Raw genomic sequence first — 27,386 nt, 5'->3', positions numbered from 1 at the left:
GAAAGGATCTTTATGTTCTGAGACTGGATGTTTAGAAGAAAAGCCTTGAGGACTTCTAGAACTGCTGTAAGCTCTTTTACATTGGAGCATGATTGGAGGAGATCTAATCCCCAGGTTCCTTGTACCATCTGCTGATCGCAGTAAGTTCCCAATCCTGTTCCGCTTGCATCTGTTGTAATCACCACCTGGTTCAGTTGGTGCCATTATACTCCTTGATTTATTTCACAAATTTTTTATTTGAAAATTGGAGCATACAACATCTTCCACAGTGTATACTCCTTGATTTATATTCTTCTGAATCAGCCACTAGTTCAGTGAATTCTACACCTGAAAGGGTACTTTCACTCTCTTGTCTAGAGAAAACTGACTTTTGTCCCACGAGTTTAATAGGAAAATTTGTAATGTACTGACGTGTCTGAGCCCAACTTACTGCTAGTATCGTAGAAGTTATCAGACCTAGGATCGTCATAATGCCTCTGATTGATACCTTTGGAGATTGACAAAAGGTCGATATTTCATGGACCAGGCTCCATTTCTTTTGTTCCGGAAGAAAAGATGTAATGAGTTGGGAATCCAATTTGATCTCCAGGATTACTTTTTGCTTGGAAGTAGATCTGACTTCTCCCAGTTTACCATCTAGCCTAAGGAATCCAGGGTTTCCTTAACTGCCTGTAGCTAGGTCCTGAGGTGGTTCTCTGTCTGGACTGCTATTAAAAAAAAATATCCAGGTAGGGGAAAATTGTACTTTTCAGATGTAGAAAACTTGAGACTTCTAGTATTTTTGTAAAAATCCTTTGTGCGGAAGAGAGACCGATAGGTAATATCTGAAATTGAAGTTGTAAAAGGCAACTGTTTATGTACAGAGCAATTCTCAAAATGTTTTAATCTTTTTGCATCGGTACATGATAGTACACATCTACCAGATACAGGGTTACCATGTAAGCAATCCTGTGTCAGTTTTAATTGATCTGACAGTTTCCATTTTGAATTTCTTATAAGATATGTTTGCTTAAGGATTTTAGAATATGGCTCTGTAGGATCCACTTATTTTTTTAACTAAGAAAACTAGAGATTTTTTTCTGGAGGAGGAGAGCTGAATTCTAGTCTGTACCCCTGATGTATAACATCTAGAATCCAACGGGAAGTAGACACTTCCTCCCACACGGATACAAATCTTTTTAGTCCCCTCCCTACATGGCATCTGGCGTTACTGATTTGACTGTCTAGTCGACTTGTCTGGGTTAAACAGTAAACCCTTTGCCTTGCCTTTTGTGGACTGCCAACCGGAACAATTTTCCTTTTTCTTTTGGCCAGGTTTACATCTTCCCAACTCTGTTGGGAACACTTTTTTTCCCTATCTGAAGCCTTGTCTAGTATATCTAAAACTGTTCAAATCTATCACCTTCACAGGGTATTCCGCACAACCTGTTTTTAGATGCGTCAACTGACCATGATCTTAACCAGACCGCTCTACAAGCCGAATTCGACAGGGCTGCGGATAGTGACGAAAGCTTTACTAGATTGGAAGAAGCATCTGCAATAAAATTAGAGGCCTGCTTTAACACAGAAAGGGAGGATAATATATCCTTTCTCAATGAGCCCGAGACCAGATGCTGTTCTAATTGATATAGCCATAGGGATAGTGTCCTGCAGCAATACTAGGCATCAACATGGCTGTACAGAACTCCCATAATCTTTTCAGGATAGATTAGCATTTTTTCCATCCATGGGATCTCGTAGCAAACCCATGTCTTCAAAGGATAGCGATGATTTCTTAGAGATTCTGGCCACAGGGGCATCCACTTTGAGGTTTTGTCCTACTGAGTAGAATCTTCATCATTAAAGGGACACTTCCTCTTAAAAATGTTAGAAGTACCAGATCTTTTTCATTTGCACCCTCAGTCTTTTTATGTTACTATTTTATCTGTACATAGCTCCTTTTTGTATAAAAGATGCCGCCAGTAATTTCCTGCTTATGGCACATTTTTATTCTTCTGTGAAGGTCCTCCACTTTAATGGCATCCTTGCCCTAAAATATAAATAAATAGACTTTTTTGCCAGAAAACAAAGTTAGAGAACCTCTACCAGGGAATCAGTGAACACACAAACTATTTTAAGGTGCAAACCCCACCCAATAGTTTGCTTGATCAAGGAGGCGGCTTACCAGCCTGAGGACCCTAGGAGGATCAGCAGGCTTGCCGATGGCATCACTATCCGTAGAGAGACTATGAAATGGGGGTCATTCTAAATAAAAGTGGTACAATACCGACTATAAATTAATTAATGGAAGCTCTTAGCGCACATATTTGCTCAAACATGTGTTGGGGCCCATCTACCAGGCGTCAAGGTGGCTTCCGCAGATGGCTCCCTAACACTGAATATACTGCCTCTCTTTGGACTTACTTAAGCCTACAATATTCAGGGCGTTGCTGGTAGATGGGCGTTGCTCAGTCTAAAAGAGGCGCTACCCTCAATATATACTACAAGAGAATTTAGACTAGAACCTTTCTGTAGCAATAAACACTTGCAGCAATAAACCGCAGCCACGCGAATGTCAGCCAAATCAACTGTGCACGTAGGAGTCAGGAGAGACATATGTACGGCTCAAGTGTATCGAATGTGGATTTTAGTTATTCTATGACGTCTGCCAGATAAAATCAAAGCCAATTAGTTTTTTTTTACATTGGTTAGTAGATTAGTGTACAGCAAAAGTATAGATCAAGCGTCCACTGTATTCAGAATAGATTTGCTGGAGGGCATGACCCAGTACACAGAATTCTACTGAATGCTATATAACAGGGTCACTAATAGGTTATTCGACCTCTGGGTGCACACTCTCATATCTGGGAGGTCAGCACTCCCCTCTAATGATTAAACTTCCCTACTAACTGTCCGCACAAAACACACACTCAAGAGACCAGAAGAGGAGGCTGCGGTGAAGATCGTCAAAAACAGGACAGAGCAAAGGTGCTGTCAGAACGATGGCTTCTCTACCTCTTCTAGACTCCAAAAGGGGCTGTAAGGCTAGGTCAGACCACGGAGGACCTGGTGCCTCTCGTATCTCTGTACTGTGCTGCTGAATGGAGTCTTTGGTTGTCTGAGAAGCCATTTTTTGGAAGGTATTGCAATATGAAAACAAGAGACAAAAGTTGTGTGTTTAGGCAGTACCTTTAATACTGAACCATTCATTAGTTTGCTCAAAAAAAACAAAACGAAATATATAAAAAAAACAAAAAACTGTGGCACGTTTTTCTTAAATATGTTACAAAAAAAGGAGCAGTTTCTAACAAATCTCATGTGTTGATCCTGATGTTCGTCCTGTACATCACACTGCCGAAAACTGCAATTACGAAGGAGTCTCTGTGAAAAGGGAAGCTCCATGGGTTATAAAACGGGAGGTTATTGCTTGGAAACAGATGCATTGGATGCAAATGCTCGCTACCCAGATTTCTATTGAGGAGTCAAAAAATCTACAGGAGGCTGATAACTAGAAAAGAAGTCCGTTGGTTTCCTGAGTGCGCTAAAGCTATTTCAGAAAAGGGCACAAGACACGGCAGTGGTCTGAGACACTAGGGGCATTTTCTTTCCACGCACTGTTTCCCTCCTTCTTCATATTCCTGTTTAGAAATCCACATCTGCTGGAATGTCCCCTGCAAGAAAGACAATTTGGAATGAGGGTGCATCCCTGTGACATTTACAGCATTTTGTGTATCCCATGCCTCTAATTCATTAAGAATTTGCCATTGGCCTGAGTATTCCATGTTTTTTGGTCCTAGGTAAGAATTTTTATACATAAGCTGCTAGAAGCAAACGGACTAATACTTCTCAAGTGGCAGACCCAGTGTTCATCATTCATAGCTTTCAGGAATGTCAGCCTGGGAGATATGCATGCATGGTAAGGTGGCACAGTGGTCTGGCATGACTTCTATAGTGATCGGGCAGAGCACTCATATAGTCAATAGTGTAGCTATCATCTCTGATAAAGGCCTGAGAGGCTGGCGTCACTCACAGGAGGACAAAACCTGAGGCTTGGAAGTGAGAAGCCCATTCAACACCAGGCATTAAAGATGACCCATCAGCTCTCCTGACATGCCTGTTTCAGTAAATACTTAAATTCACCATGAGGTAACAATTCTGGAGCATCTTTCCTCATAATGCTGCTTTGTTCCTCTGTTATTCCTCCTAAATATTTATTAGTACACCAAAATTGTTACTATGCCACTTGTCAAAGTAGTGTGCTCCTCCTACACAGTCTGAACGGTGGCAGGGTATATGCGGACACCTCCCAACCGATAACACCCAGCTGTCAATTTAGTCATTACCTTCTGGTAGGATTAACAGAAGAACAACACAGTTCTTTATTACAAAGAAAATGTCACATGAGCTCATGGTTTTCTTAGGGCTATTCCAAACAAGCTCCAGCTGATCGGCGGGGGTCCCGGGTGTCGGACCCCCGCCAATCAGATGCTGATGATCTATCCAGAGGATACAAACTGCAGAACCCCTTTAATCCAAGTGCTGTCCTTTCTACCCTCAGACAGCACCAGGATGCGAATATTTATCTGTCTTAATAAATCTTTAACTACCACAGTCCATCAGGTATGTTGGCATTCAGCAATTCATTACCCTAGACCAGCAGTTGTATTACCATTAACACCCTGCAAGACGCCAAAGATAAAATGTATTTGTTCATTGAACAAGGTACATCATAATAGGGCTGCAACGAGTACTCCATTAAATCGAGTAATTCGACACAAAAAAAATCCTTGATGCAAATTTTTTGTATCGAGGATTCATTTGTGTCACGTGACCACGAAGCGGGAGTGAATTGCTTGCTATTACTCCCGCTCCGTGGTCTCCCGCTGGCCCGCAATACGCTCGGAATACTCACCTTTCCAGCAGGGGGCCTCTGGACACTCCACAGCACGTCCATGGTCCCACGCTGCACTGACCTCCTGACGTACGCATGCCGTGACCTGACGCGCTGTGTGACGTCAGGCCTAGAGCAGCGCGGAACGATGGAGAGTCGGCGGTGCCTCTGCTGGAAACGTAAGCTGGTGACACCGAAGGGGTGGGGGCGCGACTAAGGCCGGGCGCCTGGAGTGCACATTGTCATAGCAACCAATTACGCTGTGCACTCTGGGTGTCCAGAGGAGGGCAGGCTGGGCTTTCACGGACCGTGCGTCCGTGGTTTAACTGAAGTGTGGCCCGGATTTAGGGGAGAGATGGCACAAGGGGAGGAGAGACGATGGCACTGGGGTGGGGGAGAGCTGATGGCACTGGGAAGGGGAAACTGATGCACTTGGGCAGGAATGAAGGGTGTTGGGGACTGATGGCAGGGGGTCTGATGAGTTTTTATTAGAGTACTCGATTAATCGTAAAAATAAAACTCGATTGCTAAAATAATAGTTAGCTGCAGCCCTACATCATAAATCCTCCTCTTTTGGCGACTTCTCACTGAGCAAGTTTCAAATATACATTTTCTCTGTTCTTTGCCAAGGAAAAGCAACCTCTGTCACTCCAGCTATTGTGAGACTCCAACTCCCTGCATGCTCCACTCCCTTCTTTGGGAGTCCTAAGAACAGCCTAGCAAGTTTGCATACTGGGAGTTGTAGTTTCACAACAGCTAAAGTGCCGGAGGTTGCCGAGCCCTGTTCTATCCAGAGTTTTCATAAACTGCCATTCATCTATATAACTACTGTTCACTTACCAGAGAGGCGAGGATAGACCCTCCAATCCAGGAACTAAACCTTCGCTCCACTGTTGTGTTATTGGCTATCAACTTTAATCTCATGCTCTGAAGAGGAAAAATGAGATTATTGAGATAGATAATGCCAAAAAATGGAACTGCAATGCTTTACCCTTAACAGCAGTGAAATAAAGGAACAACTAGGGCTCATGAAGACGACCTAGGACATGTCCTATTCTTGTCTGTTTTGTGGACAAGGATAGGACATTTCTACTGACGTGAAAAAGAAAATGGCAGCATGCACACAGCCGGGGTTTGTGTTCTGCTGATCTGCAATGGAGGTTAATGTGACCCAACATCACTCAGCCTCCTCCATTCAAACTCACTGCAACTGGCCTAAACTCCTAACTGTGCAGGTGCGGTGTATCCGAAAGGAGGAGACGTCACATGGAGGCGATATCCCTGGTCACATGACTCTCCATCAGCAGCCATTTTACAGACTGACCTCTGTAGACAGCACAGACTCGGTAAACAAGGGGGAATAACTTATGAAATATAGAAAAGGCTATATCAGCGAGTACCATATAGTCAACTTACAAACACATCGATCAATATTAACCAAGAAGAAGCCAATCCCTTAAAGTCTATATTACAATGTCGGGACTCGGAACCATGCATGCTGCCATTTCATTAACTGTAAAACCCATAACGGCGCTAGCCAGGACTATAAAGAAGGCCCCCGCTCACGAGTGACTGCTGTTTCATGCAGCAGACACCAGTGGCTAATGTCAGTGACTAGGTAAAAAATAGTCAAAATGTCAAAAAAGTCCAAATGGTCAATTAGCCGCTTTTGGTCGCTTCTCCTCCCACAAAAATTTAATTAAAAAAGTGATCAAAAAGTCGTACACACCCCAAAATGGCATCAGTGAAAAGAACAGATCGCTCTGCAAAAAATGAGCCCTCACACAGTTCCAGACATAACTACAAAAAAATTATAGGGTGTCAGAATATGGCGAAAAAAAGTTATGACCCCAGAAAGGCAGGGAGTGAAAAACAAACACAAAAACGATAAAACCTCCAGGGCTGAAAGGGTTAAGAACCCCTCAAAAAGTCTACATTTCAGGGTACTTTCACACTAGCGTTTTTATTTTCCGGCATAGAGTTCCGTCCTAGGGGCTCAATGCCAGAAAAGAACTGTTCAGGCATATCCCCATGCATTCTGAATGGAGAGCAATCCGTTCAGGATGCATCAGGATGTGTCTTCAGTTCAGTCTTTTTGACTGATCAGGATGGAGATAAAACCGCAGCATGCTACAGTTTTATCTCTGGCCCAAAAAACTCAACACTTGCCTGAATGCCAGATCCAGCATTTTTTTCTCCATAGGAATGTATTCGTGCCGGATCCGGCATTCAAAATACCGCAATGCCGGATCCGCCCTTCTGGTCTGCGCATGCGCAGACCGAAATAAAGGTGAAAAAAAAATATATAAATGCCGGATCCGTTTTTCCAGGTGACACCGGAAAGACGGATCCAGCATTTCAATGCATTTGTAAGACGGATCGGGATCCTGATCAGTCTTACAAATGCCATCACTTGGCTTACGTTTTGACGGATCCGGCAGGCAGTTCCAGCGACGGAACTGCCTGCCGGATCACTCTGCCGCAAGTCTAAAAGTACCCTTAGAAAGGTTTTCTTCCACAAACCTGGGAGAACGATCAGAATCACTAATGGCACTGAAGGACATGAGACACGTACCGGTGGAGTCTTCTGTGAGAGTTCTCGCGTCAGCCTATCTGTAAAGCCTTGTACCAAGGTATTGCCTCCAGCAACAATCACACTGCCATATAATCCCTGTGAGGAGATGAAATAAGTCACAAGGAGGACGACAACCAAACCATGCCTGGTAAGCCATGGGCCCTGTATTGTGCGAGCTTTCAACAGACAGTGGAACAGTAATCCACATTAAACTGATCTTAAAGATCGATCACACTAGCGTCAATATCAATCAATGTAGCTTTATACAGAATAAAAACAAACAGGTGCATATTACCAGCTAGAAATTCTATATTTTAGAGGGGCAAAGGTTTAAAAGTAATATCAGGAAGTATTACTTTACTGAGAGAGTAGTGGATGCATGGAATAGCCTTTCTGCAGAAGTGGTAGCTGCAAATACAGTGAAGGAGTTTAAGCATGCATGGGATAGGCATAAGGCTATCCTTCATATAAGATAGGGCCAGGGGCTATCCATAGTATTTAGTATATTGGGCAGACTAGATGGGCCAAAGGGTTCTTTTCTGCCGACACATTCTATGTTTCTATGTGTCGTTAGCATTAGCTTTATTAATAAGCCACTTCTATACTTACCGGCCTAATATCAATATCACACATTCCAACACTTGTAGTCACAACATGGCTGACACCAAGCATAGTATTACCAGACAAACCCTGGGGACAAAAACATCTCTTTAGAATATGTCACATGAGTAAGCGATATTCATAGAGTTAATGCAGAAATCAAATTATTTGAACCATTTAAGGAGGACCTGTGGCTTATCATTCCTGCTAGAAGATTACGAATAAAGGTACTGGAGGTTACCAGTTTGAGGGGGGGGGGGGGGGGGGGGGGGCTCTTTACAGTCTCACACTGGCAGCACGGATTGGACAGTGTCAGACTGCGCAGGGACACACCCAGTGAACCTTTATTAATAAACTTCTAGTAGGGATAATAGAGGAATTGCACAACATACAGATAAAAGAAAAGATGCTGCAGCTGAAACAGCTGATCGGCAGGGGTCTCAAGTGAAGGGACCCTCACCGATCAGATACTGATGATCTATACAGAGGATAGGTCATGAGTATTAACATTTCAGAAAACCCTTTTAAAGGAGTCTTCCAGGCAAAAAAGTCCTGTATCTGCAGTATAATGTCAGTATATATTTTTCAAACATGCTAACCATAATGGGGCAGATTTATGAGTAACGAAGACAGTGTAAGCGTAGTATAGACAGTCTGGACTGTGGCAGATGCTGGATGATAAATCTGGCACATCTTTAGACTGTCTAGTAAAAAGTGGCAATTATTGGCATATTAAGGCTAGGCCCACTTTCCTATGAAGACACTACCCTGTCCGCTAAACCAGAAGAAAAAGTGCCTAAGGCTACTTTCACACCTGCGTTTAGGTCGGATCCGTCTGGTATGTGCCCAGACGGATCCGCACCTATAATGCAAACGCTTAGATCCGTTCGCATTACCATGAACAAAAAAACTTTACATTGAAAGTCAATGGGAGACGGATCCGTTTGAAAATTGAGCCATACTGTGTCAACTTCAAACGGATCCGTCCCCATTGACTTACATTGTAAGTCTGGACGGATCCGTTTGCCTCCGCACGGCCAGGCGGACACCCGCCTGCTGAGCGGAGCGGAGGACAAATGGAGCCAGACTGATGCATTCTGAGCGGATCCGCATCCACTCAGAATGCATTAGGGCTGGACGGATCCGTTCGGGGCCGCTTGTGAGCCCCTTTAAACGGAACTCAAGCGGAGCCCCGAACGCTAGTGTGAAAGTAGCCTAAAATGGTTTATAAATGTGGTGGTACAAGCTGTTGTTTTGGAGCAACAATGTGCGGACCGCACATTGCCGGCACTAATAGAATATGCCTATTCTTGTCCGCAATTGCGGACAAGAATAGGACATGTTCTATTTTTTTCGGGAACGGAATTGCGGACCTGGAAGTGCGGGTCCACAATTTCGTATCCGAGCAGCACATCGTTCTGCCCCATAGAAATAAATGGGACCGCAATTACGTTCCGCAAAATGCCCCTAAATCTGCCCCAATGTGAACTCAATAAATTTAAACACATGCACCGATTTGCTGGCTGTAGCTGCAGTCATTTGAACTGAATAATTGACACCAGAGACGTAGTAGCTTACAAGACTGACCTTAACATTTGAAGGATCAAACAATCCTTCTGGAATTTTAAGACGTTCAGCTCCAAAATCACAGTTATAACCGTTTGGAAACTCATAGTGGACAGTAGGCATCTGGGCGGCCACCCTGCAGAAATGGGACCCAAAAGTATTCAGAAGGACTTTCAACATTACTATGTAAACCTCTCTGAAGTGAAGACTTTACATAAACTTACTGTTCATCGTAGGTAGAGTCTGACACTTGGAGAACAGATGCTTGGAAATCCTGTATTACAGACTGAAAAAAAAGAAGATAAAAGGAAGGATCAATACCAGTTACATAAGACAAAAAGAGAGAAGATCCCAAGACGTAACCTTGTACTTACACTGCACATATAATTGTGCCAAGAACGGGTGACCTGAGGTAGCTTCTCTTTTCTCTTCCAATTAGCTGGGGCGCCCTCCCGTACCGCTTCCTGAAACAGCCCAAAAACAGGCTCTGACCATCCAGCATCTTCTGCTACTTTACACCTTTATGTATGTATTCAACACTCACCTTTGAAGCAATCATATATGGAGGGATCAAGTCCACGCCCATCTCTTGAAATAACTCTCTACACTGCATAGTAATGAAATCTCCAGCCAGAGGAGATTTTACAATGCCTACAAAAAAGAGGAAGAGACATATTGAAATGCCCAAATTGGACAACCCATGTCAAGTGTTCACAACTTGTCCTGTAGATACTAGGGCAGATTTACTCATCCTGTCTTAGTTAGACAGTGGAAACCCTAGACCCCTGTAAACATTAGTGAGGCGTCATCAGAACCTGCAGAGAATGGTGGGTTCAACTGACACTGTAATGTGTGAGGAGAGCTCCCGACGATGGATCGGACCCCCGATCCTTTTGTTCTCCCAGGAGATAAACTGCAGACAGAAGTGTCTGGCAGCCGCTTTCTCCCCTCTCATACAATCAGCCACGGTGAATGTGCATGAAGGAGTCGGGAGAGATGGCTACTGAATGTGTATGGCCGCCCTTAGCGGATAAAACTTACCAGGAAAGGTTAAAGGACCTTAACATGTATAGCTTGGAAGAAAGAAGAGACAGAGGGGATATGATAGAAACTTTTAAATACATAAAGGGAATCAACTCGGTAAAGGAGGAGAGCATATTTAAAAGAAGAAAAACTACCACAAGAGGACACAGTTTTAAATTAGAGGGGCAAAGGTTTAAAAGTAATATAAGGAAGTATTACTTTACTGAGAGAGTAGTGGATGCATGGAATAGCCTTCCTGCAGAAGTGGTAGCTGCAAATACAGTGAAGGGGTTTAAGCATGCATGGGATAGGCATAAGGCTATCCTTCATATAAGATAGGGCCAGGGACTATTCATAGGATTCAGTATATTGGGCAGACTAGATGGGCCAAATGGTTCTTATCTGCCGACACATTCTATGTTTCTATGTAGCCCACGTAGTGTAAAGATGAACCAGATTTATTACAGTCGCTCATGCTGTATGACAGATTTTGTGCCTCTTAAAAAGGTGCTGTCCAGGACATGAATATTGCAGACCTATCCTCAGCACAGGTTATCAGTATCAGATGGGTGGGGTGGGGGGTCAGACTGTTAGGAGGGGACGCAGTACACGGGTGAGTGTTCTGGCCTCTTCCTCAGCCTGTGATGTCACATGGTCTTTGTGCAGCTCAGTCCTATTCAAGTGAATGGGACTAGGCAGCAATGCCAAGCATAGCCCCCATACAATGTACAGCTTTGTGCTTGGTATACGAAGAAGAGGCTACAGCACTTGCCTGAGCTGATGGGTGGGGGTGCCGGGCGTCAGACCCCTTCTGATCAGATATTGAGGACCTTATCCTGAAGATAGGTCATCAATATTTGGAAAACCCCTTAAGAGACACTTTTGTCTAACTTTACACCCGCTATCAACCAGCTTACAATAAAAATAGGCACACATTGTCTCATTTAGGGTCCATTCACACGTCTGCAAGTGTTTTGCGGTCCGCAAATTGTGGATCCGCAAAACATAGACACCGCCCATGCGCGTTCCACATTATACAGACCGCACATGGCTAGCCCTGTGATAGAAAAGCCTATTGTCCGTGGCTGCAGACAAGATTAGGACATGCTCTCTCTTTTTTTGTGGGACCGCGGAACGGAACCACAGATGTGGTGTGCTGTCCGCATCTATTGCGGCCCCTTTGAAATGAATTGCGGAACGGGTGCCGACCCAAAACCACGACGCTTTTCTGCAAAAACTCACCTCCATTTCCACATCCTTATAAGCAAGGAGCCAAGTGTCCACAAGACGTTATAAATGTGGTACAAGGCATGTATGCCAGTTTTTTCGCCAACATTCTGGTGCACATAGCTTTGTAAATCTCCCCCACCGTTTCAAACTATTTGATCATAAGGGAGAATAAATGAGACACAAACCCCACAAACAGACCATGCAGAAGACACAGCATTACTGGAAAAGGGCGGCTGATGCAGAGATTTTTTTTGCTGGGTGCTCCTCTCGGTTTAGGACTAGACAACATAATGCTGGTGTAGAGCTCCAGTGTTACATGCAGTATTTCTGGACATGCACAATTTGTCCATTAAATGCATCATTATAATACAGTCTATTGTATTTACTACTGCAGGCAAAATGCAGAGCCTGAGGAAAGCACTTTAGCATCGCTGAGATTGTTTTACCTTGCTGAAGTACATATCCATCATGTACTGGAATGGCTGTAGTGTGTGTGGAACCACTATCCAAAATCAGACCCGTAGATCGACCATTGGCAAAGCTAATTCAAAGAGTGAAGGAATAATTTTTTTCATAGAGAGAGAGGCTTAAAGGGTGTTTCCTGTGTTAGATTAGCAAAGCCTAATCGCTACATAAATGAAGAGCTATAAAACAATCTAATATACATAAAGCTGTTTTTTAAATTTCAACATACTGATGGCTTAACCTCAGGTTAGGCTTGCAATATCAGATTGGTGGGGAGTGACTCTACATTGGCAGCACAGTGTGCATGGGTAGCCTTGAAAGCCGGAATTAGACTTACCGGTAATTCATTTTCCACGAATCCACCATGACAGCCTCTGTAGGGGCAGGAACAGAGATAGGTTAAAAGGACCCCTCCCACCACCATTCACCAGTGAATTCCAGATTATAGTGCCACAACCACCGGTTAAGAAGTGAAACAACTCAAAAGTCTTTTTTTTTTTTGGTATTAACTCATACCAAGTCATTATAATAATTTCTTGGGTGGGATATCATGCCGTCATGGTGGATTCGTGGAAAATGAATTACCGGTAAGTCTAATTCCGGCTTTCCACTTCACCACCATGACGGCCCAGAGAGACATAACAGATTATATACGTCTTAGGGTGGGGTAACGGCCTGTAGGACCTTGCGACCAAAGGCCAGGTCGGAAGACCTGGATACGTCAAGTCTATAATGTTTAATGAAAGTGTTTACACTGGACCAGGTTGCGGCCCGGCATATCTGATCTAGGGAAGCTCCTGCCTTTTCAGCGAATGACGAAGATATGGCTCTCGTGGAGTGAGCCCGAATGACGTCTGGACAACTGATGCCTTCGATCTTGTAGCAGTCTGTAATAGCCTGTTTTAACCATCGGGCAATGGTAGACCGGGAAGCTGCCTTCCCTTTATTTTTACAACAGAAGAGTACTAGTAAATTGTCCACCTTTCTTAGGTCCCTAGTGACCTCTAGGTATTTTAGTACTGTTCTTTTGACGTCCAGGGTATGGAATCGTTCCTCCCCAGAATTTTTAAAAGATTCTCACAAAAAGAGGGAAGAACGATCTCCTGGTTTCTATGGAAGTCTGTTACTACTTTTGGTAAAAACGCTGTGTCTAGCCTCAAGGTAATTCGATCTTCCTGGATTGTGAGGTATGGTTGTCTTGTTGACAATGTCTGGATCTCGCACACAGTCTTTTTGCTGATGTTATAGCTACAAGAAAGGCCACCTTCTGAGAAAGATGCTTTAGGGAACCCGAGTCCAAGGGTTCGTAAGGTGGACCTGTGAGTCCCCTAAGGACAATGTTTAAGTCCCAGGTAGGCACCCTTGATTTGAGAGATGGTCTTAGTCTGGCTGCAGACCTCGGGAATCTTTGGATCCATCTATGGCTAATTCAGAATCGAAAAAGGCGCTAAGCGCCGAGACCTGGACTCTAAGGGTAGAAGGACTTTTTGCAGGAAGTCCAGAATCTCTGTATATTTGGTTTAGTCTGGTCTGGGGTTTCTTCACCTGACCAGGTGCAGAATCTTCTCCAGATTTTTAAATAGATGGAGTTAGTCACCTTCTTTTTGCTGGCCTTCAAGGTAGATATCACACCCTCTGAGAGACCTCTGCGTCTTAGAAGGTCGGACTCAGGATCCAAGCCGAGAGGTTGAAGATTTCTGGATGTGGATGGAGAACCGGCCCCTGGATCAGGATATCTTTCCTCCTTGGAAGAATGAATGCTTCCTGTGGGGAGAGGTTGGTTAGGATCGAGAACCAGCTCCTCTTGGGCCAGTACGGGGTAACCAGGATTATTCTGGCCTTGTCCCTGATGATTTTTTGGAGAACCCTTGGGATTAACGGGAACGGAGGGAAGGCATATGCAAGATCCCAGTTCCAGTGCAGGGAGAAGGAGTCGATCGCTAGAGACCTGTCCCTCGGGTTTAGGGAGCAAAAGGTTGATACCTTTGCGTTTTTCCTTGAAGCGAATAGATCTACCAGAGGGAGGCCCTATCTCTGGACAATTAGATTGAAGACGTCGATGCTTAGAGACCATTCCCCCTGGTCTATAGTGGTCTTGCTGAGGAAGAATCGCAGATACTGATTTTACATTTTTTTCCCCCCAAAGGAAGATTCTTCTGGACAGACTTTCTAGTTTTTGAGACCGTGTGCCCTCCTGATGCTTGAGGTAGGACACGGTCGTTACATTGTCTGAATAGATTTTTATATGTTGGTTCTTTAGTTTTGGAGCAGCTGCTCGTATTGTCTCCCAAACTGCCCTGAGCTCCCTGTAATTTGAGGACTGAGCTGCAATTTTCAGAGACCAGTCTCCCTGGTAGAGGTCGGTGTATATTTTTGCGCCCCATCCTTTTACGCTGTCATCTGTCTGAAAATGCACTGCTGGGGTCTTGAGCCAGACCATGCCCTTTTTTAGATTTTTTGTTTGAAGCCACCACCGGACTGAAGATTTTATGTGGCCGGGGATCAGGATCTTCTTGTCCAGAGAGGACAGATGTTTGTCCCATCTTCTTAGAAGCCAGGACTGAAGGGCCCTGTAATGGGCCTGGCACCAGGGGACTGCTACCATACAGGCTGTCATTTGACCTAAAAGGCTCATTGTTTCTCATTAAGGAGCGACGTCCTAGGAAGGCCCTGATTGATGTCTGAAGGTTCTGAATTCTTTCTGCTGGAAGAAAGGTTGTCTGTTTTACCGAATCCAGCAATACCCCTAGGAATTTTACCCTGGTATCCGGAACTAGGGATTACTTTTTTAGTTTTATCACCCAACCTAGAGCTGTCAGAAGGGTACAGAAGGTTTTTCGATCCGCTATAGCCTGATCCACCGTGTCTGAAATCAGCAAAAAGTCGTCTAGGTAAGGAACGACAGTCACCCCCTGAGACCTCAGGGAGGCGACCATCTCTACCACCAGTTTCGTGAAAATCCTTGGGGCTGAGGCCAGCCCGAAGGGGAGAGCCACGAACTGGAAATGGTGAACAGAGCCCCTGTGATCCTTCAATGCAAAACGCAGGATCCTCTGAGACTGGATGTGAATAGGAACATGATAATATGCGTCCTTCAGATCGATTGTACAAAGGAACGCGTCTTTTTGAATTAAAGGAATGGTAGAGTTTAGGGATTCCATCTTGAACCTTTTGTAAACTACTAATTTGTTTAACCTCTTGATTTATAATCATGCGGAAGGAACCCCCCGGCTTTTTTTTACTAAGAAAAGGTTGGAGTAGAATCCCTGCCCCTGTTGAAGCTCGGGAACAGGAACCACTACTCCTAAGTCCAGAAGATTGTGGACCTCCTTCCCAAATTTGGTTCTGCTAAAATGGGGAAGAGTGGTGAGATATCAGAAATACATTCGGAGGGGGGGGGGGGGGGGGAGGGAGATAACTCTATCCTGTAGCCATTCTTGATACGTTTTTGCGCCCAGGGGTTGGGAGAAGTCTGCTGCCACTGGGCAAAAAATTGGGATAGTCTTCCCCCTATCCTGAGGTCACTGTTTCTCACCGCCCTTGTTCTGGGGATTAAGGAGGTACCCTCTACCTTACCCCCCTCTTGGGTAACTCCAACGTCCGGATTTACCTTTTTCACGTAAGGAGCTATTTTGGGAGTATTGATTACGAAATGAGGGTTTCTTTTTAGGGGTTTTCTCTTCAGGGAACCCTTTCTTTTTATCAGTAGCCTTCGAGGATCTTGTCCAATACAGGACCGAACACGTATTCGCCCGAGAAGGCTATAGAGCACAGCTTCATTTTGGAAGAGATGTCGCCTGACCAAGATTTCATCCAAAGTACCCTCCAGGCAGCATTGGATAAAGCCGCGCCCTTGGCCGAGAATCTAATTGTCTCGGTGGAGGCGTCCGCTAGGAACCCCGTGGCGGATTTTAACAAGGGAATAGAGTCTAGAATTTGTTCCCTGGACGTCTTGTTAATTAGATGATTTTCTAACTCATTCAGCCACAGGTACATAGACCTGGCGACTGAAGTAGCGGCTATGTTTGTCTTAACACTAAACATAGCTGCCTCCCAGGATTTTTTTAATAGACTGTCTGCCTTCCTTTCCATGGTGTCTTTTAACCGACAGGAGTCCTCGAATGGTAGCGAGTTTTTTTTAATTAACTTTGGCCACCTGGACGTCAATTCTGGGAACCTCGTCAAAGATCTTAGAGTCTGACGGGTCAAATACAAGGCGGTTCCTCAATTCTTTGGAAATCCCTAGTTTCTTTTCTGGATGGGCCCATTCATCCATCACCATCTCTTTAATGTATTCCCCATAAATGAAAACATGGGAGCGTCTGACCTTCAATCCCCCAAACATCTCTTCCTGAACTGTATGGGTTCGCTGGATGTCCTCCACCCCCATTGTATCCCTGACCGCCTTTAGAAGGTCACTCATCTCGCTAGGAGTGAAGAAGAATTTTTTAGAGTCCTCGACGATCTCGCCCTCTGATAGGGGGTACTCGTCGTCCTCCTTTTTGGAGGATAAGACCTCGCCCTCCAAATCCTCAGAGTCTGAGGAGGAGATGTCTGCCATTCTGGGCCGTTTGGGTGGGCGAGCTTCCAGGGTATCCTCACGGAGGGAGGCTAGAGAAGATTTAACTTCCTCCTGAATCATAGATCTAAATTCCTGCATAATTGAGGGTTGTTCTTCTCTCACCAACTTGGCAATACAATCTTTGCAAAATTTCTTAGCGTAATCATCGGGAAGCCTGACGGAGCACTGGATGCATCTGGCGGTCTTCCTGGGCTTTTTTAAAGCAATTTTGGCCTAAAGTGAGAGAGCAGCCCATCAATTTTGTGTCGATCCAGTATAGGTGCATAAACTTTAGATGCAGTATACCAGAAGACCCCAGGGGAGGGAGCTCATACCAGTGGTTATTAAAACAGTCATACCAAGGCACCCTCCCCACTGGCCCCAAATCTGTCAAGCTGCCGGCATGCCCAGGTGGGCTACTAACGCAGGGGTGCTCTGGAGCGGTCAGCTCCTTCTGCTGCGGCTCCTTCTCCTGGTCAGACATGTCATCCGGTGATGCAGATAGCGCAGCAGGAAAGTGCCTGTGAGCTTTTTTTGTAAAATACATCCACTTCCGGGTTTCGTCCGGCGGCCCGGAAGTGACGTCAGACGCGTGCGCCTGCGCCAAACGTCCTTCCGGTCAGCTACCTACACGGGGAGGTAGGCGACCCAGCGGCAGCACAGGGCAGGCTTCCCACAACAGGGAGCGTGACCCCGGCGTCTCCCTGTCAGCTTTGGAACGGAGTCCGCCGGAGAGCAGGGGACGCAGTCCTGGATGAAAGGCCCGCAAGGGAGGCAATATTCACCACTGATGCGGTCACCCAGGTACAGAAAAATAATAAAAAGAGGTCCTTATCCACTTCACCTCCCTGAAAGCCAGAGAGGACTTTTCTCTGTCCTGGTGGTGGGAGGGGTCCTTTTAACCTATCTCTGTTCCTGCCCCTACAGAGGTCAGGGGTCAATCTCTCTGGGCCGTCATGGTGGTGAAGTGGAAAAGGGCTTTAAATATGAGCCTGAGATGCTGTACATAATGCGCATCTGGCTGAAATAAATGAACATTAAAGTTACAAATATGGAGCACCGTCTTCTATTGGAGTACTGTTGTATAAGACCTGCACTTAGAGAAGACACTGGCTGTTGCTCCTTGGCCCCATGGCGGTGTGTGTGTGTGTGTGTGTGTATAAAGAAAAAGGAATTTTGTAATGTCATTTACCAGTCCTAAGCACTGCACAAATCCCAGTCCTCTGCCATATCCATGATAGACATGGGTAATTCCTAATATCCCTACAACTACACTATAAAATGTATAGAGGGATATGGACTGAAATGAAAGACTCCTGTAAATTTAAATTCAGAAAACCACATTACTTATACTGGAAATTCATTACTGATTCCAAGGGGTTTGAAGCCATATATCTATATAAGGGGTTATAGCCATAAACCATGAGTATAACATCATATACCATTGCATATTCTGGTGAGCATTTTACATCAGTAATTTTCAGCCCAAAACACAGAATAGGTATAAATCCTTCCATGATATACTTCTATTTAGGAGCCTCTCCTGGGAATGGCTTACACATACTGATGCAATATACAAACGTGTGGATGTGGCCCATCTCAGAGACCTACTATTAAAAGGATACGCTGTGAGAACTGCAGTTTTGCAGAGGAAAAATGCTGGAATATTATAATGCTCAAACATCAGTTCTGTCAGTTTTTCTCTCTTGGCCCTTGTATTCCACTAAAAAGGAAAGCGAAAAAAACAATAATAAACCATAAGCCATAATCACGATGGACATTCAGTTTTCCCTCTACTCACAGCAGCCTCGGACATGAGAACCGGATGTAAACTAGCTTCTGACTTAATGTGCATTTTGTAGGTATGGTCCAAAATGGCTTGGAAGCTGTCCCAATCTTCAACTGGTAAAAATAAGGAAAAATTACATTACCAACTGGAACTGGCTTTAGAGTTAGATGCACATTAGTAAAACAGTTTAAAAGGGTTGTTCAGAGCTGAACCCGGACATACCCATATTTTCACCCCCAGCTCTGATGGGCGTGCTTAAACGCTGCCCTAGCCGTTTTACTGGCTAGGGCAGCGCTAAACCTCGCCCATCAGTGCCGGTGATGTCACCGGGCTTCATGGCAGCCCCATGGAGAGCCCAGTTCGTCACTGGAACTCCTGAAAATACCTTTGCCGTGATCGATCTAATGCAGGGCAAAGGAGAGCATCGGAGCATGAACTGCTCCGATGCTCAAATCGGGGGGAGGGGGGGGGGGGGCTGCCTGGGTGAAAATGGAGGCATGTCCGGGTTCAGCTCTAAACCTGGACAACCCCTTTAAGAGCGCAGTGCCACCCCCCCCCATAAAATAGGTGAATAGGTGCTACTAATGGCTCAATCACACGGCCGTATTGTACCTGTTCACATTCTCAGTAATTTAAGGTTCAGTAGAACCCAAGGAGTTCAGAATAGACAGAGAAACACAGTTACACTGCCCCGTGTGAATGCTAATTTGTCAGGTGACTGCCTCTTTTATTCTGCATTAAAGAGGTTGTCTCACCTCAAACATTGGTGGCATATCGCTATGATGGTGAGGGTCGCAGAAGTGGGGCCCACACGTATCTCTAGAATGGAGTGAACAAGAGCGCACCACGCATGCACAGGCGCCCTCCATTCATTTTGATGCATGTGTGGTGCACTCCTTTCTAGAGGTGAGACAACCTCCCGGCACCCCCACCGATCAGCTGACTGAAGGGGCCTTGACCAGAACATACACAGCTCCACACATGGGCAGTGGCCGTGCTTGGTGCTACAGCTGTCACATTCACTCTCCCCCATAGATATATTGATGACCTGGCCTAAGGATGGGTCATCAATACTGACATTACTGAAAACCCCTTAGATATAGTCAGCGTACTAAGCTTTCCCATAGTCCTGAATGCCTGGTACCCCCCTAGGCATTAAATAACACGGTAACGGGGTATATTTTCTACAAATGTACCACTTATGGTCCAGCTTTTTTTATTTTCAAATTACCTGAAAAGTTTTTCAATTTTGATTATATCTTATAACCATCTGGGAACACAGCGCACCTGACCCCCCAGGACATGAGAAAATAAAGTCTGACAGTTTTCTATTAGCAGAGGAAACCAGTGAAGAGAACTTACTCATTCCGTTTTTGAGGGGTGAGAAGGCCTCCATGTTTTCCCGTGGTACCCTGAGTGAGTTGGTATCTATGTAGTATGTTGGCCCTCTTGCTTTGTTTGGATCGCCATCTGTCTCCATGGGTGTGCTCCCATCTTCCCTGTCAAGTACTACACCAATCGTGGTAGGAAAGTCTACCTGGATACATAACATAAGAATAAAGCGATTAAAGAACACAGCAAACTACTTATTGTTTTATGAATTAAGAAAAAAAAGGGATAGGCTGTTTCTTTTTTCTTACACTTTACATTGCTAAATGGGTTACCCACTTTTTTTTTTTTTAAGGTCTGGCCCTCCTGACCAGACCTTCAAAAGGGAATCCTGCTTATTTGATCCCTGAGGCTGGGTCCTGGCTCCTTGGATGTGGATATTGTCAGTGGGGACCAGATCGAGGTAGCCAATCACAGTAGTGACCTATCCCCCCCCCCCCCCATCACGGGACCACTTTAATTGCTCACCTTAGGACAGTCCTCTCCTGCATAGCCAGCACGTACGGAAAAGGAGCCTATATCGAAGACCAAAGCTCCAACCTCATCTACAAGGAAAAAACAATACTCTGAAGTATTACAAGATGCTGATCACGAATGTAACGGTCTCCTCATTTCTAAAAGTTCAAACATATATGACAATATTACAATTCTTTTAACCTGCTCTCAGCCCTACACTTGTACCTGGACTCATATTAGGAAGAGGAGAGAACGGCACACCTCTGTGGTGAAGGTGGTGCTCAGTGCATGCAAGGAGAAGAGAAAACCACGCCACTCAAGTCGCTGTTTCGTTAAATGCTTATTTTTATTTTTGATAAGCTCTTGATTTTTTGGAACTTTTTTATCCATCCAGAGAATAACATTTAGCCACTGGCCAACGTTTCGGTCCACAATAGACCTTAGTCATAGTGCTAGGAGGTTAGTCAGGATGGCGTCATACATTTCCCATCTGTCTGAATGAGCCCTCCTAGAAAGGCAGGAGGTTCAGAAGCCGTGGAGAAGCAGTTCAGCTAGCTCTGAGACGCCCCACTTCCTCTCAGCTGTCTTCTGTTACCAGGGAGGGATCTTGCAACTTAGGTGAAAGTGAGACCCCTAGTGGCTATGACATTACCGCTTTTTTTCAGGTGGATGCAGGCGATTCAGAAATGTGCTAGTTACACCATTCCCTATGAAATGTAATGTCTCCATCTCCAGCCGTATCTCACCTTGTATCCAGGCTAGAGGTGGCCCAACAGTGTGCTACAGTCTCCTTTCATATTTACAGTTCTCCCAATAAACTCCCGCTTTTGCTCTAATATTGTAATCATGTCGTAGTTTTATTCCGGCCGCCTCTCGGCGTGTTTGCGCCGCCGGAACTCCGGCCCGCCCCCATTATAGTCAATGGGCCCTGAGCGGACCTCCGGCGGCAATCGTGCACTAGCGGCAGCACGGATCGGGCAGGCAGTTCACCCGCCGGAGAAGGCTGCCGCTAGTGTGAAAGCAGCCTAACATCTCATCATTACAGTCACACACAGAAAGTTACATTCAATCCCAACAACAACACAGTCACATGTAGGCCTCTTCATACAATTTCTTTCATCGGTGGTAAAAAAATGTCAAGCATTCTTTATTTTTATAATAGGACCCGCACCTACCTGCCATTTCTTGTGCTCTGGTCCTAAGCCTCCATCCATGGTCTCCACTGAATAAGGGCTCATGCACACAAACGTTTTTTGCGTTCCGTATACGGGCAGTATTTTGATTCCGTATACGGAACCATTCATTTCAATGGGTCCGCAAAAGATGCAGACCGCAAAAAACGGCACGGTCGTGTGCATGAGCCCTAACACTATGCTTAGCACAGGAAGCTAGAGTGCGTACTGCGAGCCAATAGAGACCACTGATGTACTAATAATATATTAGCAACTGGCTTAGGGCTCATGCACACGACTGTGCCGTTTTTTGCGGTCCTTAAATTGCGGATCAGCAAAAAAACGGATGCTGCCTGTGTGCCTGCCACAATTTGCGGAACGGAACAGGAGGCCCATTATAGAAATGCCTATTTTTGTCTGCAAAACGGACAAGAATAGGACAGGACTCATAATTTTTGCGGGGCCACAGAACGGAGCAACGGATACGGACAGCACACAGAGTGCAGTCTGCATCTTTTGCAGACCCATTGAAATGAATGGTTTCCGTATATGGAATCAAAATACAGCCCGTATACGGAACGCAAAAAACATTTGTGTGCATGAGCCCTTATAGTTCTGTTTTCAGCACATTCATGAACATCAGAAAGTGATTAAGGGTTCATGTACAGTCGTGGCCAAAAGTTTTGAGAATGACACAAATATTAGTTTTCACAAAGTTTGCTGCTAAACTGCTTTTAGATCTTTGTTTCAGTTGTTTCTGTGATGTAGTGAAATATAATTACACGCACTTCATACGTTTCAAAGGCTTTTATCGACAATTACATGACATTTATGCAAAGAGTCAGTATTTGCAGTGTTGGCCCTTCTTTTTCAGGACCTCTGCAATTCGACTGGGCATGCTCTCAATCAACTTCTGGGCCAATTCCTGACTGATAGCAACCCATTCTTTCATAATCCCTTCTTGGAGTTTGTCAGAATTAGTGGGTTTTTGTTTGTCCACCCGCCTCTAGAGGATTGACCACAAGTTCTCAATGGGATTAAGATCTGGGGAGTTTCCAGGCCATGGACCCAAAATGTCAACGTTTTGGTCCCCGAGCCACTTAGTTATCACTTTTGCCTTATGGCACGGTGCTCCATCGTGCTGGAAAATGCATTGTTCTTCACCAAACTGTTGTTGGAAGAAGTTGCTGTTGGAGGGTCTTTTGGTACCATTCTTTATTCATGGCTGTGTTTTTGGGGCAAAATTGTGAGTGAGCCCACTCCCTTGGATGAGAAGCAACCCCACACATGAATGGTCTCAGGATGCTTTACTGTTGGCATGACACAGGACTGATGGTAGCGCTCACCTTTTCTTCTCCGGACAAGCCTTTATCCAGATGCCCCAAACAATCGGAAAGAGGCTTCATCGGAGAATATGACTTTGCCCCAGTCCTCAGCAGTCCATTCACCATACTTTCTGCAGAAGATCAATCTGTGCCTGATGTTTTTTTTGGAGAGAAGTGGCTTCTTTGCTGCCCTTCTTGACACCAGGCCATCTTCCAAAAGTCTTCTCCTCACTGTGCGTGCAGATGCACTCACACCTGCCTGCTGCCATTCCTGAGCAAGCTCTGCACTGGTGGCACTCCGATCCCGCAGCTGAATCCTCTTTAGGAGACGATCCTGGCGCTTGCTGGACTTTCTTGGATGCCCTGAAACCTTCTTAACAAGAATTGAGCCTCTTTCCTTGAAGTTCTTGATGATCCTATAAATTGTTGATTGAGGTGCAATCTTAATAGCCACAATATCCTTGCCTGTGAAGCCATTTTTATGCAACGCAATGATGGCTGCACGCGTTTCTTTTCAGGTCACCATGGTTAACAATGGAAGAACAATGATTTCAAGCATCACCCTCCTTTTAACATGTCAAGTTTGCCATTTTAATCCAATCAGCCTGACATAATGATCTCCAGCCTTGTGCTCGTCAACATTCTCACCTGAGTTAACAAGACGATTACTGAAATGATCTCAGCAGGTCCTTTAATGACAGCAATGAAATGCAGTGGAACTTTTTTTTGGGATTAAGTTAATTTTCATGGCAAAGAAGGACTATGCAATTCATCTGATCACTCTTCATAACATTCTGGAGTATATGCAAATTGCTATTATAAAAACTTAAGCAGCAACTTTTCCAATTTCCAATATTTATCTAATTCTCAAAACTTTTGGCCACGACTGTACATGGCCAGTTTTGTGCAGAGCCATAACAGGGCTGCCACAGAGAAGCATGCGTCCTTTACTGTACCTGTGTAAGAAGCCCAGAGTGCGAGTGTCTCAGAAGTGGTCTTATCTCCAGAAAAAATACTGCTCTCACAAGAAGCACAGTTCCCCAGACTGAATACTAGGGATCAGCAAATCGACTTTGGATGCTTCACTCATCCCCACTGAAATACGCTCATCCCTACATGTCTGTTTTAGTACATAATTGTATTCCACATGCACTGACAATTATGGAGCATCTTATCGGATAACACTATGTTGTGCCATTCCTCGGTTATTCCTACTGTAAATGTATGAATAAAGGACTAACTGGGCATTACCATTTCCACTGTCAAAAGGGCAGTGTCCTTGCATAGTCCTGGTACGGTCAGCACTGCTTGGCCAGTGCCAGACTATAAGGCCCCTTTCACACGGGCGAGTATTCCGCGCGGATGCGATGCGCGAGTTGAACACATTGCACCCGCACTGAATCCTGACCCATTCATTTCTATGGGGCTGTGCACACGAGCGGTGATTTTCACGCATCACTTGTGCGTTGCGTGAAAATCGCAGCATATTCTATATTCTGCGTTTTTCACGCAGTGCAGGCCCCATAGAAGTGAATGGGGCCGCGTGAAAATCGCAAGCATCCGCAAGCAAGTGCAGATGCGGTGCGATTTTCACGCATCGTTGCTAGGTGACAATCGGGCTGGGGTCCCAATCTGTATTATTTTCCCTTATAACATGGTTAGAAGGGAAAATAATAGCATTCAGAATACAGTGATGGAGGGGTTAAAAATAAAAAAAAATTAACTCACCGAGTCCACTTGATCGCGTAGTTGCGGATCTCTGTCTTCTTCTGTAATGTTGAGCTGGCGGCTAAGGACCTGTGGTGACATCACATCACATGTTCCCTCACCATGGTGATAAACCATGTGATTGGACCATGTGATGAACACAGTGATGTCATCAAAGGTCCTATTCCTGTGCACAGCAAAGAAGAAAGAAGAGATGCCGGGCTGCGTGATCAAATGGATTAAGGAGAGTTAAATTATTATTATTATTTTTTTTAACCCCTCCAGCGCTATTGTACTATGCATTCCTTATTCAAAATGCTATTATTTTCCCTTATAACCATGTTATAAGGGAAAATAATACAATCTACAGAACACCGATCCCAAACCCGAACTTCTGTGAAGAAGTTCGGGTTTGGGTACCAAACATGCCAATTTTTCTCACGCGCGTGCAAAACGCATTACAATGTTTTGCACTCGCGCAGAAAAATCGCACATTCTCCCGCAACGCACCCGCATCTTATCCGGCCAAAAAACATGACGCCCGTGTGAAAGAGGCCTAAAGGCACCCCTTCCCGAGCTGGTAACACCCAGTTATCCAGTTATCCATAAACTACTAGTAGGAAAAACAGAAGGATGACACAACAGAGAGTCATAAGAATGGATGCTCAGAATTTTACTTTCATATGGAATACAGTTATTGACTAAACCAGTCATGTCCGGAGATGGGAAAGGTCCCCTTTAACAGGGTAATAGATTGGACTGCAAGAGGGTTCAGGGTAGGCAGGGAGTGTGGCATAGGTGGAGATCACTGGTCCGAGCGCGGCCACATAGAATGCACTCAACAGCGAGAATTCCCCTCAGTTCTACCATCACCGTATGAGATACCAGGATCCTCAGCAGACTTCTTGAAGAACTTGTGCATCCTCCTCGAGAATATAAGAAGGTTTTCTCATATATCTGAGATGGATGGATGCAGGTATCTCCTGACTGCCACCAGCCGTGGACTCCAAGCCTGTTACCTGTGCGTTGTATTCAGAGCTCCTACACAGGTGTCAAAAGATGGATGTAGGCGGCCGGATGGAGCAACATTTGTTCCCAATGATCAGCCAGTGGAAACCTGCCGTAGGTCTGATCACAGTTAAAGGGGTCCTCAGGATAGGACATCAATATATAATCGGTGGGGTCCAACACCCGCCACCCTGCCCATCAGTTGTTTGAACTGGAGGCGGCGCATTATAACACGCGTTGTCTCCCTTGCAGTGTAATTACAAGTAGAGATGAGCGAACTTCTGTTTCAAGTTCGGCGTCTAAAGTTCGGCTTCCGGTTAGCGAAGGATCCCGATATGGATTCCGAATTCCGTGGTAGCGGAATCAATAATGGCCATTATTGATTCCGCTACCACGGACCACAACGGAATTCGGAATCCATATCGGGATTCTCCGCTAACCGGAAGCCGAACTTTAGACGCCGAACTTAAAACAGAAGTTCGCTCATCTCTAATTACAAGTACTCGCTCCATTCAAGTGCGAGTCCTCGTAATTACACTGCGCTTCCGAGACAACGCTTGTACGGAATACCGCCTCCTCTGCGAACCCCCGCCGATCTCATATTGATGACCTATCCTGAGGCTAGGTCATCACTATTACTGCCTGCACAACTCCTTTAAATGATGCTTGAAGAGTAACTACATTTTTCTACAACTTTCTTTAATGCCATTCAATTTCTATATGTTTTTATTTTTGTTTGTTACTGTTTTAGTGACTTAATAGGCGTCTGAGGTCCTCGGGGCCCATGGCCCTTCGCTCGGCACTGTCCTGATCACATCCAGCTGAGGCAGGTTCACAGCCGCCTTCTAAGGAGCCATGAAGCTGTGTCCGCTGGATGTGTAAACAAGGAGGGCTCAACTCACTGACAGCAAGCAGATCCGGATATCTGTGAGCACCTGAAAGACAAATCAAACGATGGCAGCCATACTTGGGGGACAGCACCTGAGGTGACCCCAGCACATAAACAGCTTAGTGAGGGCAGGGGAATAGAATACCCCGCCTCCATAGTAACAGCCCTGTGGGGAGAGCAGACTGGCAGAATCCCCATCTGAGGGTGCCCTGAATATACTACACTGAACCCTCCTCTACCGCTTTGGGAGTCACGCCCTCGTTCACACCAGGCGTTTCCGTATACAGAAACGTGTCGCTTAGTAGAAGGGTTACAGTAAATATGGCTTCCTGCGCTCAAGCTGAACGTGCACGTGTGTCATACCTCCACCGTACACTCCTCCGCTCATCTCCAGCTTTGCACAATCACAACGCGGTACCGCGTCACGACAACAGAAAACGTTAGAAACACGCTAGGCGCCAACAATGGAACACTCTCGCCGCACGTTAATTACGTCAAACCAATCGCATTGCAGCCCCGCCCATTCCTCTCACTGCGCCTGTGCGGACGCTTGGAAACTACACCGGAAGTGACCTCCATATTGGTACTCACGGCGATTCCTTTATGGCCGAGAAAAAGGTCGGGATTACCTATGGTAAACTGCGGACAGGAGGTGTACTAAGATGGCTGAGCACCCATTTCCGTTTCGAGATGAAGAAGAAGACAGCGCAGTTAGATTTCAGATGCAGTTCCATGTTCTGTAGCGAGCAATGTCCTCAGAG

At 45.3% G+C, this 27,386-nt stretch overlaps 1 protein-coding gene across 1 annotated transcript; it reads right to left on the bottom strand.

Moving 5' to 3' along the window:
• Nucleotides 1-3,163: 3,163 nt before the first annotated feature.
• LOC120997906 (actin-like protein 6A) lies at nt 3,164-27,141 on the bottom strand. Its single transcript, XM_040428267.1, has 14 exons — nt 26,989-27,141; nt 20,537-20,613; nt 20,042-20,216; nt 18,692-18,792; nt 18,516-18,613; nt 12,311-12,405; nt 10,156-10,262; nt 9,986-10,075; nt 9,836-9,897; nt 9,633-9,747; nt 8,055-8,135; nt 7,446-7,541; nt 5,711-5,797; nt 3,164-3,650 (listed from the first exon to the last, which is right to left on the bottom strand). The coding sequence occupies exons 1-14, from the start codon at nt 27,011-27,013 to the stop codon at nt 3,570-3,572; spliced, it is 1,290 nt and encodes a 429-aa protein (XP_040284201.1). The 5' UTR covers nt 27,014-27,141; the 3' UTR covers nt 3,164-3,569.
• Between the last annotated feature and the right edge of the window lie 245 nt (nt 27,142-27,386).

This window comes from Bufo bufo, chromosome 4 (assembly GCF_905171765.1).
Source record: "Bufo bufo chromosome 4, aBufBuf1.1, whole genome shotgun sequence".
Lineage (NCBI taxonomy): Eukaryota > Metazoa > Chordata > Amphibia > Anura > Bufonidae > Bufo > Bufo bufo.
This window is presented reverse-complemented; position numbering and strand designations above follow the sequence as displayed.